The 17,842-nt window shown below is 35.5% G+C and overlaps 2 protein-coding genes across 2 annotated transcripts; both read left to right on the forward strand.

Moving 5' to 3' along the window:
• Window positions 1-496: 496 nt before the first annotated feature.
• On the forward strand, window positions 497-1,144 carry LOC149684703 (uncharacterized). Its single transcript, XM_089870892.1, has one exon. The coding sequence runs from the start codon at window positions 497-499 to the stop codon at window positions 1,142-1,144; it is 648 nt and encodes a 215-aa protein (XP_089727018.1).
• A 7,414-nt stretch (window positions 1,145-8,558) lies between these two features.
• Window positions 8,559-13,475, forward strand: LOC149684704 (uncharacterized). The gene is made up of 2 exons (XM_089871106.1): window positions 8,559-8,659; window positions 13,209-13,475. Exons 1-2 carry the CDS (start codon window positions 8,559-8,561, stop codon window positions 13,453-13,455), a joined length of 348 nt encoding a protein of 115 aa, XP_089727232.1. The 3' UTR covers window positions 13,456-13,475.
• The last annotated feature ends 4,367 nt before the right edge of the window (window positions 13,476-17,842 follow it).

The following is a 17,842-nucleotide window of genomic DNA, read 5'->3' on the forward strand; positions in this document are numbered from 1 at the left end:
GAAGCTAGAAAACAGGGGCTGGAGGATGCATTGAGTGTAATGGAGGTTCTACCTGAGTTTAAATCCGTACGGTCAGCCCTTTACAGGGAACAGAATAAGCGCTTACCAAATAATCCAGCCCACCGCCGAGATATAATACTTACTGAAGAATGGACGCGTCTTGCCGTTGGGGAACAGAGTGAGAACTTTTTACTTGTTGACGATGGAATAGATGACCGAATAATCGCTTTTGCCACTGATACGTTTATGAAAATCTTATGCCAGCCGTCATGTGTTTTTATGGACGGGACCCATTATGCCTGCCCAAGTCAGTTCGCCCAATTATATGTCCTTCACGGTTATTATAACGGTATAATGTTGCCACTTGTATATGCGTTACTTCCTGGACATTCGGCTGTGGTCTACAAGCGGTTTTTAAGCCTGGTCAAAGAAGCAGCTTCAGTTCGAGGATTTTCGTTTTCGCCCCCCCAGTTTCCAAATTGATTTCGAGGCATCCATGATATCTTCTCTCAAGGTCGTTTTTCCGGATGCGATCATTCGAGGATGCCTATTCCATTATAGCCAGGCTATTTGGCGTGCCGCAAGTACAAAGGGGCTGTCGGTGGATTATAAACAGGACGATGTCGTTCGAAAAATGATTCGTCGATTGATGGCTTTGGCTTTGGTTCCCGTTGAAGAACACACTGCACTTTGGATTGGAATAGAAAAGGATTGTCGTCATGAAAACCCTAATGTTGTTTTGTTTTTAAACTACTTTGTTGAGACTTGGATGGACAACTGCTTACACCCACCAGAAATGTGGAACCACTTCGGTAATTTTCAAATGCGAACGAATAACCACCTGGAAGGTTTTCATAACAAGTTAAATTTGAAATTCAACGCAAAGCCAGCACTATTTCTTTTTATCGAAGAAGTCCGAAAAATGCAAATTGAGTACACGAACCGCAAATTAGATAAAGACGCGGGAAAAAATGTGCACGAAGTTAGTTTAGCGTATAAAAATATCAACAAAAGATACAGCAATGCGGTTAATAATTATCATGAGAATGTTAAAAACCCATTGAAAAATAAAATAGAAATAGCCGTAAGGTTACTTGATTGTGTAGCTGGAAATTTCCACACTAAATGCTTATGTAAAAAGTAACATAATTAACATATGTAATTGTGCCAAATAAAATTGAATATAATAGCATACAGAAAAAGTGAAAATTGGACTTGACTATTTGGGCATGGGTTAAACGTTAGGTTAGGTTAGTAATATTTTATAAATCACTTAACAATGTTACGCCTTTTCCAAAATATTGATGTTTATCTTCATTGACTTCTCGAATAATATGCCTTTTCCAAAAAATTACGGTTAGGTTAGTAATATTTTATAAATCACTTAACAATGTTACGCCTTTTCCAAAATATTGATGTTTATCTTCATTGACTTTTCGAATAATATGCCTTTTCCAAGAAATTACGGTTAGGTTAGGTTAGGTTTGGTTAGGTTTGTTTAGGACGTCTCTTCCTCTTAGGAGCGGTTATACACTTCAAGTACAGTAATACGGCTGGCTTAAAGTATTTTCGTGATAAATATAACATATAATAATAAATCAATATTAGCAATTGGTTTTATTATGTCATATTTTGCTGATTTATTACTATTTTGTTCTTATAATCCTTAGTTTTAAAATAATAATTTAGAAAATTTTTAGATCTTGTGTTCATTTTACGTAGGCCTTAAATTGTTTTAATTTTATTTAAATTTCATCGGCAAAACCCGAAGTGCGGGTTTTACGGTGCAATGGGATTGTCCCATTGGACAGAATCGTAAATCCGCCAAAGTGCGGGTTTTTCGGTCGAATGGTATTAGTTTCGGTTGATTGGGATTCGGCGCAATGGTAGTGAAGCTTAAAGGGTGTACTATGTAACAGGAGTTCCCGAAATAACAACCGCGATTCTAAAAAAAGAGCGGTTTTATGCAAAAATGCTAAATTGGAAATAGCGGCTGATGTTTGGGGAAACAGTAGTTGAAAAATTACTAGTCTTATAGTTTACCTTCTCTATTTTGTATATAAAAAACCATAACCTATCAAGTACAACCCAGCCTAAAATTTACTGTCAAGTACAAACGAACCTAAGCTTACCTATCAAGCACAACTAAAACTGGCCTAATTAACCTTACCAGACTTAATATTCCTTTAGTTGAAATAACTCAAATTACACCATCATAAACGACTATTGCTTTTTAGCCACATCTTAGTTTGACCCGAGCCGTAGTAGTTGTAGTAGTGGTCGGGGTTGTCGCTTTCGTTACCGTTAGATTTTAGCTTAAAAGAAATTCGATAGTACCCCACTCAGAGGGGGAGCTGAGCTCGGTTAGAGATTTTATTTTAATTAAAATTATTTTTGGTCGCAGCCGGGATTCGAACCCGGGTCGCTCACGCAGTAGTAACACACCACTGTACCACGATGGCTAGACAGAAGCGGCTAGTTTTCTTCCTCTAATTTATCTCTAAAGGGTCAGGAATGAGGGAGGGCTCTATTTATAAGTGGGGTCGGATACTTTTGAAATTGTGTGTTTTGTTCTTTATATTTCTTTTCTTTTCATTTATGTGCTTATAAAATAGATAAGGATGTGGCTACTATTAAGACCCAGCCCTTGGGCCATCTTGTGAAATCCCGGTTTGGGGAACCACGGTAATGAGAACCACTATTATGGGGTTCGCTCATATGATTATTCCCCATCTTAAGTATTATGCTGCCCACCAGGGAAAGCCTTCATTCCCCTTAGTTCCCCACTTTCTTTAATTCAATTTCTCTTTCGCAAACTACATTTTTAAAGTCAATAATTAGCGCATGTCGATAAGGTAATGGATTAAATAGCGCTATTTTTTCTGAACCTCTTAAGGTTTCAATAATGATTCCATCTGTTTTGATTGTAACATCGTTAATCTGGATGATACCGAGCTACATCTATGAACCGAAGATGACTCATACCAATAACAGGAAGACATTCAAATCCTTCTCATACTCGATTTGCGACACTAGTTGGAGATTTTTGTGCTTCTTTTTCTCCGAACGTTAGTATAAGTTTCATGAAAGCCATAATCGCTAATGCAAAGCATTTTTGGAGCTTAAATTTTTTTTTTTGGGTTTTACGATAATTAAAACCGTTTCTGAGATAATATCCTATAAGCTATTTTGGGCGTAAAAGTTCTTGTTTTGTAAGTCGCCCACGGCAGGGCCGGATTAACAATATTTTGGGCCCTAGGCAAGGCCTTAGACCCGGGCCCCCAGCCCCCCAACAGACCACAGTTTAAGAGAATCTAAGAGACATACTATTTTCTATACCTTTAATTGACTTATCACTTAACTGCATATTTAAATTTCTTTTTGAACTCAATAGTTAAATTTCTTTCATTCTAACTCAAGAAATTTATCAATTATCTCTTCATAGTCTATGAAGTCGTTTAGTAAATCCTTTTCAATATATATAAGATAAAGAATTTAATTTTTACTGGGCTAATGTGGTTCTTAGGTAGTTTTTCACTCTTTTTAAAGCTGAAAAGGATCTTTCGCCACTTGCATTGCAAACACAACTAAATTCTCAAAACAATTTCTAAGTTTGGAAAAGTTGAAATGATATTATTGGTACGAATAAAGGAATGAAAGAATTCTGGGTTTTTGCTTTCTTCATTCTTCACTAAATGCTTGAAATGTAGCAGTTCGTTTTCAAGCTCTTCAAAATTTAAATCATTGCAATACGTTTCTGCCAATTCTTGGAAAGCTCCAGAGAAAGATTCATCGGGGGCATGAATGATAAAAATAGGTTTGAACTTTTCATCAGTGTCCTTGTTAACTTCAGATTGTTTTTTAGTATTTGTCATTAGATACGACGTAAAACACTTTTATTTTGAAAGCGCCCCGTCCACTCAGTTTGTTTTTAGCCACATCGTATGATGTACATCTACGATGAGGCTCTTAGTTTGGCCTCGTTTGGTTCGTGTATTTTAAGAGGATGGGCATTTTAACAGTAACTTTAAGCATTGCATTTAATCAGTGGCGTCGGAACCGGGGGGCAGGAAGGGCTCAAGCCCCTGCTCTAACGAAATGTGAGGGGGCGCAGCCCTCTCACATTTGGTTTTTAATTTTCTTACTTTGTATTCATTTAGGTATTAAATTTTAGATTAAAAATAAAAAATTGCTATATTTTAAGACCTACTGCATTACAAAAAATTGTAAAGCATATTTTAGCTATACTTTCCGAATTTCTTTAATAGTAGTCTCACCCCTTGAGAAATACGGTCCAGGGCTGATACTAAGTCACTTTTTTCAAATTCGGTTACTAAAAGTCACTTTTCCAAAAATTAGTTAGTATTTGCCATTTTTTTGGATTTTTGAGTCTTTTGGTGTTATTTATCTTCTCGACCACAAAGTTAAACGTAATATATTTGTCTTATGACGGTTTAAACGAAAAAATAGCGAGATCACAGTTGATCAAAGTCCAAAATCGTGGAGCTCGCTTCGCTCGCTCAGCAAATTTTTAACTTATTATTTAAAATTAATCCAATTCAAATGAATGTTTGTTTTTTTTTTGAATGCTTTGCATTCTGTAATTGAATTTCGCCGTAGACCTTTTATGAGGTGACCTTTCTTTTGACTGGAAATATCTAAGACCATAGATTGGGCTTAATTACGACTCCGACCTTTAAAATATCTTTTAAATCGGTCATCTCTGAAAACATTTCATTTCAAGTGGCCCTTTTTATAGCTTGATTTACCCCTATTTAGTCCCTTTTTGCTTTCTATTTCTAAATTAATTAGTCACTTATTCAACTAAAATTGAGCGTATGAGTGAGTATCACCCCTGAATACCTTATGCATAGTCTCATTCCAGGTTAATATCGTCTTACAGTCTCATGCCTCATCCCCGGTGTATATCTATAATTATACTATTTAAAATAAAACTTGTGTAAATTACGACAACAGCTTTCAAAAGACGCTCCGGAGCAGGTTTGGGGCGTTATCCCATACATCCTCCCTGGTCTTCATCGGAGCCCGAGCCCCCCAACTTCAAAACACTTCCGACGCCCCTGCATTTAATTGTATCAGTAAGGGTTAGCATTTTGAATTGTGTTTTACGATTGCTCAACATATTTATAGCGAGATAAAGGATTATGGTGTTACCTTAATTAAAATGGAAGGTTTAATACTCCCTTTAAAATTCCTGTCACCAGTTGACAATAAGGGTTTCACGCTTTCAATCCCGCTCCCCAATATCAAAATTCAAAGAAATCGAGGGAATTTTCAAAAGCAAAAAGAAGTATATTCCGACGTTAAATTTAGAATGGCCTTAAGGAGATGTTAATTATTAGAAGTTACGTGTATTTCTCCACAAATCGAGAAGAATTTAAAAAAAGCACTAACTTGTGGCCCTAAATATTACAATTATAATGTAAGTAAATTTATTGAAGTAAGGATTAAGGGTTATTATTTTTGTTAGGGCAACGAGGGGTTATTCACTCTCATTTTCTGTACTTCTTTTAATGGGCATTTACGGGTATTTCGTTTAAACACTGTTAAAGGATGCTCATCGTGGGGGTACTCACGTTTTTCGTTCGTGTCACACTATTATAATTATAACAGAAGTAAAAAATGAAGTAATCATTTTAAAACAGTTCAGGTAGCGCATCGAGGGCTATTCACTTAAATTTTCTGTACGCCTGTCAAGTACTGTACGATGTGGCTACTATTACGAGCCCAACCCTTGGGTCGCCTTGTTCTTTCCTGCGCCTTTAACATATTTACGTATTTTTTTCCCCTTTCTTCGTTACTTTTGTAAATTATCTCTTTTGTGAGCTGAGCAATTATTTAAAATATTTCAAATTATCACGACCAACCCGAATAAAGCTTCTCAAGGAATCATACAATGCAACCCCAGTGTTTAATGACGGTCAGTAACAACACGATTCAAAATGAAATTTCTTTCTCCGAGGATTACGACTTCTCAAAATATATTTCCATTGAATTTTTAAGTTTCTTTTCGTCTTTTTCTTTCTTCCTTTATAAATTGCCATAATGTTTTTGGGTAACGGTTTTTCCAACATTACGCTGCCGTTACATCTCACCTGGCTTTTCCATGGTGTCAGTGACGTTATGTTTTGGTAGAGAAAGAGGGGGAATATATTTTTTGGTTTTTCATTTTCTCAATTTTGGAAAACTAGCTGATTACGGGCCCCTCAGATATCCGGGCCCTAGGCAATTGCCTAACTTGCCTAGTAGTTAATCCGGCCCTGGCCCACGGATACTATAAACTCTCTTGAAAAATTGGACTCTTTGTCGATGTAAAGTCAACAGCTCTAGCTAGTGCATATTGGGATAATACTTTAAAATAATTCGTTAATTTCAAATTGTTAATGAAACAATAAACGAAATGCGTTTTCATAACGAAAAAGCTGTTTTAAATTTTCAGTGAGTGGTTACGTGAAAAATAGAAACTGTTGACTTTATTTTAATGCTCGTCTTTCGTTGTTACTCCAACAAAATTATTTTATGAAAGAAGCAAATTTAAAATGGTGTTAATTAATTCATAAGTTTACCAGAATGTTTACCGACCCTTGTTCAATATTTTCAGCTATGCTTGGAAATCCGATTTTGACATCGAGCCGAATAATTCTCGGTTTCTGGTCTACCTTCATACTTTTCTTCGTTATTGTGCTGGGAAGTACCATGAAATCTGAATTTTCGTCAATCGAATACATTAAAGTGGATACTTTAGACGACTTGATCGAACAAAAGGATCTTCATGGGCTTTTCGTTGAGAACTCACAGGAGATTCGCTATTTGAAAACCCAGGTAATAATACATATCCGAGGAACCAAATCTTTCATTTCTTAACAAACTCAAGTTTTGAAATTTCGATCGTAGATCCTAACCAAAGAAGCGCAAGAAATATAAGCTCCCAAGATTTTACCCTAATCCTAACCATAAGTAAAATAAAGAACAATGAAAATGAAACTCGTTAAGAGAGGTTAATCCAAAGCCGATAGGTATAAACATAAAACAGTAACATCCTTTTAGAGTGGTTCACCAATTGTACATGCCATTTTCACGCCACTACCCTTGTTTACGAATTTTGCGCTGCGAAAATACTTATTATTTTTATGTCACTTATGACCGAATGAAAAAGAAAAAGATCAAATATTCTATTATATATTGTTATGGAGTTAATATTTTCAGACAAATGAATTGCCATTAAGCACGTTTCCGACGTGGTTTAAGAAAATAGCTCTGAGTATTTTTTAATTATTTTAAAACTATAATTCATATTGATTAATAGGAACCATTTGATTCCCGTATAACGGGTCTGATTGATCGAAGTGAAAAAAAGGGAGGCTTTATTGGTGTCCCTGATTTTCTCGGACAAGACCTTTACTTGAACACCATACTTGAAGAGAAAGGAGTCTTGGCTTCAATCTACCAGTTAATCATGCTTTCATTGGGATACATGGTCAAGGGTAAGGTTTGGAGAAATTCGAAAGTTAGAGGAATTTCAGTCTAATTTATTTTTTTGAAAAAAATATTGAATAATGAATATTTTAAATAAGAACCATATGTATGTTTAAAAATTTAAAAAGGATAATAGAAATTATTCTACGATGACAACGACAGATGATCATAAACTACTAGTACCACCGGAAGTAAGATAAGGGACTAAGAGTAAAGTGCTCTAGCATAGACTAAACTAGTAGCGGTTGAGAGGGGCGTAGACTGTGTATCCATCCCTTCATCTGGGCGTGCTATAAGAGGAGATACTGCACGCGTCCAGTAGGGGGGTGTCACTGAGCAAAGAGATAGAAGGGTATGACGTTTGCATACGAAGTACTGCCATTACTCAATTGGTAATAGATCCTGGCACTAGGAAACAAATTTGAGGATTTTATGCCACTTACATTGCGCCTACACTAGAGAGAAAAAAAATTGGTCGAGTTGCAAAAATATTTCCTACCCCCTTCCCCTGAACCTGAAGCCGCGGAACACGGACGCCGGTGCTTGAACCTAGTTCGGCCGTCTACTGCCGCGAGCGTCTCACGTTTTGGGGGGAAAATTCAGACACTGCTACCATAGGGCCAACCTGTGGTGTGTTATCAAGAATATTCACTTTCGCCTAGTGAAGAGTTTGTTTACCTCGATACTTCTAGTTTCTTATTCTACTTCTGGTACCACCTAACTGTTTATAGTTTTATGGTCCTCTCTTGTAATTTTTGGGACACAGGTCTAACACGTAGGGTATTATAAGAGAATTTAATTGTTCGTATATTCGTAAATATTACAGATGATAATTTGATTTCAAATTTGAAAAATAAATAAATCTTTTATCTTTTACATATAAATTTGAAAAAGGTACTTTAGCACTTTCTTTTAGTTAAGTAGTCTTATTCGTGTGTCCAATAACGAAAAAGCTCTTCAATCCTCATTACCGACGTTAACTTAGTGAGTTTAAATTAACATGGAGTAAAATTATTTATAAAGATGGAGAGATAGATCAAAAGAATTTTGGGAAGATCTACATGAGTGAAACCGCTTTAAACACAAATTCGTATGTGTTTGTTATGACCTATCCCTTCGCTGACGATCACGACTACAAACTTCGTGAAACGTTTAACATTATGTGAGTTGCAATATTTTTGTGACCTACTGGAAACTAATAATAACTTGTTTTCTCACTTCATTACTAATTTTCAATATCAGAAGTCTGAAATCGTAACTCAATGGTCAAAACTCTTAGATAATGACAATATCGTTAGCTCTAGAGTGATTCGGTATTTCAAGATAAAGGGCTACGTTCAACAACCCTCAACGGTAAAAAGCAGTTTCGTTCATTTTGGCAACACTACGTCATGAACTTCTGCAATGCATTTTTGGTGCGTTCTTGAGTTTCGATTCAAATGGCGTCTGCTGCATCATTTTCAAACAGCTCGCAAAGAACCAATGTTTAACGAATTTCTTTAAAATTAAATTCGCTTTCGAAAGAATTTGGCGAAATATTTTTGAGAGCCAATTAGATTGATTTCTTTAATAAAAGCTCTTTCAAAATTTGGAAAATTTTGGAAATACTTCATGAATTATCCTCCACAAAATTTTAGTCTCCATTGCAAATGACGTCATAAAACAGATGTGAAACAAAATAATGTAATCACAAAACCGTTTATGGCGTTGACGATCCGATTAGCACAGTGACGTCAAATCGGAAATGTAAATTATTTTTTTATAAAAAATACTTACACCGTTACGCTGAGTGCTGCGTCCGTTGTGAGTTGTTGAACGCAATAAAATAGTAACCCGGTATATGGATTAAGAATATCGTTTTAAAATTTAGATTTGTTTATTTTATCAATATAATTTAGGAATAATGCATACCACTTGATAATAACACAACTTCGATCATACAACTTGATGTCAGAAGGCTAAAGGCATTGGGTCAAATCAGAGAGACTTTATAATAGGGAGTAGAAACTGAGGAGTATTATCTAGCTCAGAAATCACGTGATCAACAAAACTGGCCAGTATAATTGTTTGTGACCCCTCCCTCTAGGGCGGTTCTAGAATGATGCGGGAGGGTCTCTAGGGGAGATGGACACTACCTTTTTAGGGAAAGGGAAACATCTGATTTAAAATAACTTGAAATGGCGCCAGTCGCACTCGAAATCGCACACCCTTATTAGGAAATTGTCCACGTACAACCAACAGTGATTGAGTACAAACTTAAAAATTAAAGGAGCGTCACATGACCGGAAATTTACCTGGCCAGTTTTAGCGTCGCATCCTACTTGTTTGAGCAACATAGTATTTAGCACTGTTAAGGACAAGAGCTTCTACTCCCTATTATAAATTCTCTCTGGTCGAATGTTTCATCTCAAATGATAATAAAACATTAAAAGCCTAATAGCCCAGGACTTTTAGGGTTTGACCTAGAACATTTGAACATAAAGATGAAAATTGGTACATGTGTTGTTTTTGACCCAACAAAAAATATACTAAAAGTCCCCTGCTGTAGAGCGCGAGCTTTCGCCGCCATCTTGGAAAATGGCCGCCGGGAATGCCAGCTACAATGTATTCCACGTTCTTCTTCAAAAATTATGAAAATTGGTACACATTATGATTGGAATCACATGAACATCATGGCAAAATTTTACGGCTCTTTGTTCAATAGTTTGGTCGCCATATTGGAAAATGGCCGCCGTAAATGCTAGGTACAGTATATTTCACCATGTTGTTGGAAAGTTATGAAAATTGATAGGTATTGTAATCAGAGCTGTGTGAACCTCATAGTAAAATATTGAAGCCATTAGTCAGATAGTTTGGCCGCCATGTTGGAAAATGGCCGCCATCAATGTCATTTAGATACAGTATGTGGTTCAAAAATTATGAAAATTGGTAATAATTATGTTGAAGACCGTCTAAACATCATACTTGAATATTGAAGACATGCTACTGATAGTTTGGGCGCCATCTTGGAAAATGACTGCTGGAAATGCCAAATATATTTCAAATATATAAATATTTTTGAAATTCCTATTTTGAATAGATGATTTTAATTAACGTAATAAACAACAAAAAATGGATATATCGAAGTTGAAATTATCGGCGCCATCTTTAAAAATGCCCACACGAAAATAATTGCACAAAATTCTGAAAGAAAGAAAAGTTATTCAATGCTGTTGATTAGAGAATATGATTTAATATGGGGTTTATGCATTCTAGTGTTGTTTAATATTAGATTTTAGACAAATCTCTAACATTTCATTCATATTCATCGTCATCCTGAAGATTTTTCATAATAATTGCATGTCAGAACCCTTGATTAGGCGCTACACCTCCCCATCATATTCCAAATTGAACCAGCGGAACCGCCGTCATGGCACACGGGATTGGCCAGCGGGCCCGAAAAACGCCACTTGAGCAGGTCACGGCGAGCCCAGTCAGGAGGTGGTCGGTGACAGGGAAGGATTAAGGCAGCAGAAGACTCGAGGGGACGGGGAAGTTCTTTCCAAGCACAACAGTGCCATACGGCCAAAACAAATAGTGTATCCGCGACCCCTAGAGGGTTGCCAATAGCGGGGGCGAGCCAAGGCAACACCTGGGTGGGGGCGAAACGGCCCAGCAAAACCTTCACGGAATGGGGCAAGGAACGGTCTGAACCAAGGGCGAACCCAAGGAACTCCCGAACCGTCACACCGAACTCGGGCCCCCTCCGCCACGACAAGTCCTTTGAATTAAAAAGGTAAAGAGAACACTTCTTTCATTTACGTGCTGTAATTGGGTGTGGTTATGATAAGGCGTGGTTTAAAGTAACGACAGATAATCAACATCTTACAAATTTGTTGCGCTTTTTTAATGACCATATTGCATCTAGGGAAGCCATAGCTGCTGCCGAAGAGAGATTTCTTTTCGCTTTTTTTAGGGTGATAATTGACACGTTATGCTTCATTTATGTAGATATTACACGTATAATGGAACCGTTGCCACATATACTGTCAAGTCCTCATTTGATCTCGCTAAGCTTCATCCAACAACCGACGCAGCAAAACTACATTTTTTCCGAGCGTATCTTCAAGTCCAACAATAGCTAGGAAACGATTTAATCCCGAAAAGTGGGGATTGGTTAGCGATCGCGAAAGTCGAAGACCCATTCACACCATTCTCCTTCCGGCATCAGATGAACTTATTCCACTCATTATTTGTACCTGCAGTCTGCAGAACATCTTGTATAAAGAACTGTGAATGTAGACGATCTGTATTAGCTTGCTGGGCAATGTGTGGTCATTTTCAAGGTATTAGCCGTAGTAAAAAATCTTCAGGATGACGATAAATATGAACGAAATGTTAAAAATGTGTCTTAAATCTAATCCTTAACGACACTAGAATGTTTATACCCCATAGAAATGGTTTTTCCTAACCAAAATCCGAGTAATATGGCAGAATTTAGGATAGTAATATTTCAGCGACCATTTTTGAAGATGGGTCGATAATTTAGACTCGAAAATAGTTATTTTTATGGCGTTTAATACGTTCATGAAAATCATCTACTCAATAAAAAAATATCTAAAATATTTATATATCCGTAATATATTTGCCATTTCTAGCAGTCATTTTTGAAGATGGAGCCCAAACTATCAGTAGCACGACTTCAATATTCAAGTATGATGTTAAGACGGTCTTTAACATAATTATTACCAATTTTCATAATTTTTGAACCATATACTCTATCTTAATGACATTGATGGCGGTCATTTTCCAACATGGCGGCCAAACTATCTGACTAATGGCTTCAATATTTTACTATGAGGTTCGTACAGCTCTGTTTGTAATACCTATCAATTTTCATAATTTTCCAACAACATGGTGAAATATACTGTACCTATCATTCACGGCGGCCATTTTCCAATATGGCGACCAAACTATTGAACACAGAGCTTTAAAATTTTGCCAAGATGTTCATGTGGTTCCAATCATAATGTGTACCAATTTTCATAATTTTTGAAGAAGAACGTGGAATACATTGTATCTGTAATTCCCGGCGGCCATTTTCCAAGATGGCGGCGAAAGCTCGCGCTCTACAGCAGGGGACTTTAAGTATAATTTTTGTTGGGTCAAAAACAACACATGTACCAATTTTCATCTTTATGTTCAAATGTTCTAGGTCAAGCCCTTTTTCGGCCTATCTGTCCTGGCCTATATAAGGCAAGGCCGAATTTATTCTCTGTAGAGTGAGCAGATTTGAACACCTCAAACCTCTAACTCTGGGCTACCCATATACAATTTGACCCCTATTTCTTACTTTTTATTTATTTTATGTTTCGGTTTCACGAAGAAATTTTTGTAGTAATATATATTAGATATGACCTGATTCTTACATGTCTCTATTTGCTGCTCTCCTGGGCTGAGTTAATTACATTTATTCTTCACCAAGATTATTGATAAAGCTGCGTTCTGGCTTGGAATTTTTTCTATTTATAATCTGTTGCGGATCTTCGAGATCTTTACGTTGCAGCTTTTTGAATTAGAGTTAATGACAAAAAGGTCGTATCGTCCCTTGGAGTTGTATTATTACCCTTTGAAAATTCATAAAACGAAATCTCCTCCACGGAGTTGCAAGTCTTCCACCTTGTGAAAACACCAGTTATTATAGTTTAAATAAATGTTTAACGTTTTATTAGGAGCGCTCATAACTTTGAAACTGTCCCACTCGGCTCCATGGATTTCGAATTCAATTACAAACTGCGACAGTTTTTCTGGAAAATGCCACCAGACGAAGTGAAAGGATTTAGCCTGAAAACCTTGGAGGCTGTATTCAAGATTCTGGTTTACGGAAATGCTTTGGCGTTTCTCGTATTGGTAGCGGAACTTTCATTTCAAGTTGCCACAGCCTCAAAAAAACGGAAGCGACCATATCCACTATTTTAGAAAAGAGTACGCAACTTATGGCGTGTATCGTTTACTGGTCGCGATTTACTCTATTGATTAATCTAATCCACCAGCAATCGTTCACAGACTGCCCTTGAAATATAATATGCATCATTTCCGGAGCTGCTTAAAAGTTTGTTCTTTTTCACCTAAGCGTCTTTTCAGATTTAGCGAGCGATCTGTCGCTCTATACAGACCAGTTGTGAGCGAATCTCGGGCCGAATGGACAGAAACTCGTTAATAGTTCACAAAAGATCACGATTAACCTACAGATCTTTTCGAACACTAAGTAAAGCGGCCTATTTAATTTTCCGCTTCGCAATATTTCCGATTTTAAAACGTAAACATTTTAACTAATCAAGCTCAATTTTTTAGATATCCGAGTATTTGAAACCCCTAATAACAAATGTTAGTTTAAAATAGTACCTAGTATCAAAAACGGATTTATGTACTAAGAACGTCGGATCATAGCTTTAGCCTCTGTTACCATCCTCTCATACTTTATTGAGAAACTTCGTCTGATTATATTTTGACTCCACCGACAAATTTTGTATATAGCGACTTCTCGTCATTCTTATCTCTATTTTCGTGGTAAGAAATTTTTTTCTGAAAGTGCGCCAGTGGTAAAAAGGTTAAGTGGACAACAATGCGATATAACTCCCGATTTAGTGGAATTCAGTTTCAAAGTTAAGAATATATATAATTGATGTCTCTTTAAATATTTTCTTTAAGTACTGGTTTTTATTTCTTTGTACTATAATTATTATTCTAGGACAATTAAAAATTATTATTATTATTTACTTGCCTTATGAAGTATCTATATTTAAAGCCTAAAATATAAGAGGGTTATGCCGATAGATGGAGAGCGCGAGTTAAATTAAAAGCCACTCCCATCAAAACTTACAAAGTAGTCGAGGATGGGTAGGGAATTTGCTACGTTCAACGTTCTTCTTGCATAAATCCGTTTTTGCTAGTATAAAACTTGTACTCCATAAAAATTCTTAAAGACGCCATTCAGAGCAAAATAAATGTTCAAACAATGTTGAGAAAATGAAATTATGGTGAAAAAACTATGATAAGAATTTTTTAAAATACTTCACGGTTTATAATCATGTCTTCAAACGTGAAAATTTGATTATCTGTACTTGACTTGACTATCAACGCCCAGTCAAACTCACTTTGCTTTCTCGTAGTTTTCATATGCAAATAAGAAATATTTCAACTACTCGTTCAATTACCTTAACAGCCTGCATTACACCTACGAGGTAGGAGGTTGTTGGCTAAGCTTTCCACCCTGTATGTTATATTTCTCATAATAAACACACATGTAAATAATATTTTCAATTTACCTGTATCTTAAATTTCTTTGTTCGTCTACATCGTTAATAATTTTATTGGACGCGATACGTAATTTCTAATTAATAGATTAAATTACCATAAGTAAGGTAATAAATATAAATCTGATAATACACGTTTTCATAAAGAATGTTTGTATCCATGTTTTAAGTATTGTTTTTTTCGAAACTGGATTTTACCTGGAAACGCATCAACCTTAACAAATTTAATTAAGTGTCATACTTATTGTTTTATGTTACTTATGACATTGAGTATATTTCATTGTTTTGAAAGAATAATTTATATATATATTTTTTTTGCATTTTAACGGAAATTGATAAATAAATGTAAAATATATGTATGTATTTTCAAGGTTCAGATAATTCATACTGAACCTCGCAGATCCGGTCACTTTTGAAAAATAAAAACTAAACGTACTTAAAATTAATTGTTCCCAATGAAAATGAGATAAGGACTAAATCTAAAATTCAAATTTTATTAAAAACCGTTTTCAAAACTAAAAACATTTTTTTTTCAAATTCCACAATTTGGCATTTTTTACTTATGGTAGATGGCGCCTACTACTCAGATTGATAGAAATTCAAAGAATCTATATTTCAATCAAAATTGGACGAGAACCCTTGATAGTCAGGTAGCAGTTGTATTTTACTTGCGAAAATTTGCCAAGTTTGATTTTTCACGTGGAATAGCTTAAAATTTTTTTAAAAAATATTAAGCATGTCATATAAAAAATCTGAGACCAAGGTCAATTAGATTTATTAATTTAATTGAAGGAAATATTTAAACAAATGTTGCCGACATTATGTGTACATTAGGCAGATTTTTAGCGACCAATAAATTATTTCTAATAAACACTACCTTTTAGCAACATTTTTTCTATATAATTGACTTAAAGATTTCAATTAAATTATTTAAGTTTATTACTAGGAAATGCAATCTGTATGATTTTGAAGATATTTACCTGTAATAATAATTATTTTAATTATATTTAACTGTAATAGTAATTATTTTTGATTCAAATTCCTTCGAACAGGGAAGAAATTACATTGATTACATGATTGTTTAATATGCAAGCTGAAACGGTCGTTTTAACATTATTAGTTTTAATTGAAGAATGACAAAACAGTTAAAGTTCCTCCATCTTCTATAAAATCTAGTTCTTTTCTATTAAAGGGATAGAACCAACATTTGCACATTCATTAATTTCTCCGAAATTTACCTTATTTTGATGGAATAAGAAATGAGGATTCTGAATATATATATATTACTATATCCTTGGTGAATTAATAATTTAAAAACACTAATGAAAGTTTCAATTTTCGAGCCTTATGTTTGAATTTTTGATCTTTCTGACACCTGCTGGAATAATACGGAAGCTCAGATTTGCGTCAAAATGACGTTTCTTTTTAATACAATCCCACCCTCTCCCAGACGTCTTGGGGTTTTTGCTACTAATAGTAGATATTATACCAATCGTAGTCAACTCTAAAAACATGGCTTCCTTAAATGAGAAGTGACGCGTATGAAAAGTTTTTCCGAAAGATTTCTCTATCATTTTTGTGCTTGGATACGTTTTGAGGGTGGTAAACATAATTTAAGACTATTCTACTCTTGCATTGACCGTATGTTAGGTTATAGTTTATTTTAATTATAGTTAATTTGCTAAAAAGCATCAATGGCTACTAAGCCTTTTCATGAAGCAACTACATCAAAACGCGTAGTGCCTGGGTGTTTTAATGATGACAGAGATAATTCGTTAACGTTTCACGGTTTCCCAAGTGATCCGAGCCTGAAAGAAAAGTGGATAATTCAAATAAAGCGACATGCGCCAAGCTTTGTTTTCAAAAAGTATATGAGTATTTGTTCTACTCATTTCACTAATCAGTGTTTTGAGAGAGTACCGGAAGTTATGGAAAAGTTGAAAGCCTCGTGTAGCTCACTCCCAGATATGAGGTCCAATTTGTTATTAAAATTTAAAAGGATCGGTTCCATCAATTTTTCAAGCTTCTGATTCTGAATGCCAACAAATACCGCCTATGCGACATTTAAATCTTTCTTCTCCTTCTATTAAAGACCCAAGTTTAAAGCCGGAAAGAAAACGCCGAACAATGGTAAGGTAAATGTCATTTTACCTCATAATATATGTTTAATTGTTAAAAATCCTCTTAGGAAAGTGTTAGTGCTCGAAGCGCTTTCATTCAAACTACCCGCAAAAGTAATGGGTTTCGCTGTAGATTCCCAAACTCAAACTCCAATTAAAAGAACTGTCACTCTTGGTATACTAACATTTAAATTAGCATTAATTTACATTAAAAATGTGCATATGGAACAATTTCCTCTTTTTTTTTGCAATTTACATTTTGTTTAGAGTGTCAAACTGAACCGCAGAGTAATCCAGTAGTATTACAAGATCAATCTTGTCAGAAACATTTTCCAAGGCCTAAAACTGAGGAATTTGAAATGAGTCTAGATGAAAAGAGCTTCTTAGGTAGCGAACCAGATGAAGGTGAAACCCTCAATCCTTTAGACCAAAGTTACACGCCTTCTGAATTGCCAGAAGATGATATAGAGGAGTAAGTTACAGGGGTACTGATTTAATTATTAAATCTAATTGCAATAAGTTTCATTTTGTATTATTTTAAGGGTTTTGAGGTTCAATCTGGATTCCAATATGGTTATGAAAGAGAAAAAATTTATAGTGTTTGAAAGCGCGATTCTCCAGCTTTTTCACTTTTTTTTCCGGTGCTTATTGCCGTGCAAAGTGACTACCAGCCCCTGGGGCTCTTTGTTGACCATACAAGCCGTTTGTGAGAAAGGGCACAAATTCGCGTGGAAAAGTTAACCCATGTTAGGTCAAAAGCCTATGGGAAACATTCTCATTGCCGCATCAATCTTAATTTCTGGCCTAAACCCCACACCAGCCCTACGAATGTTCAAATTTGCTGGCATTGAGTGCATCAGTCGTACTACATTTTTCCGAATCCAGCGAAGTTACTTACTTCAAACAATTCGAGAAGTAAAAAATAATTCT

The sequence above is a fragment of the Phalangium opilio genome, unplaced genomic scaffold (genome assembly GCF_054372755.1).
Source record: "Phalangium opilio isolate 3A_F unplaced genomic scaffold, DU_Popi_V2 ptg000032l_1, whole genome shotgun sequence".
NCBI lineage: Eukaryota > Metazoa > Arthropoda > Arachnida > Opiliones > Phalangiidae > Phalangium > Phalangium opilio.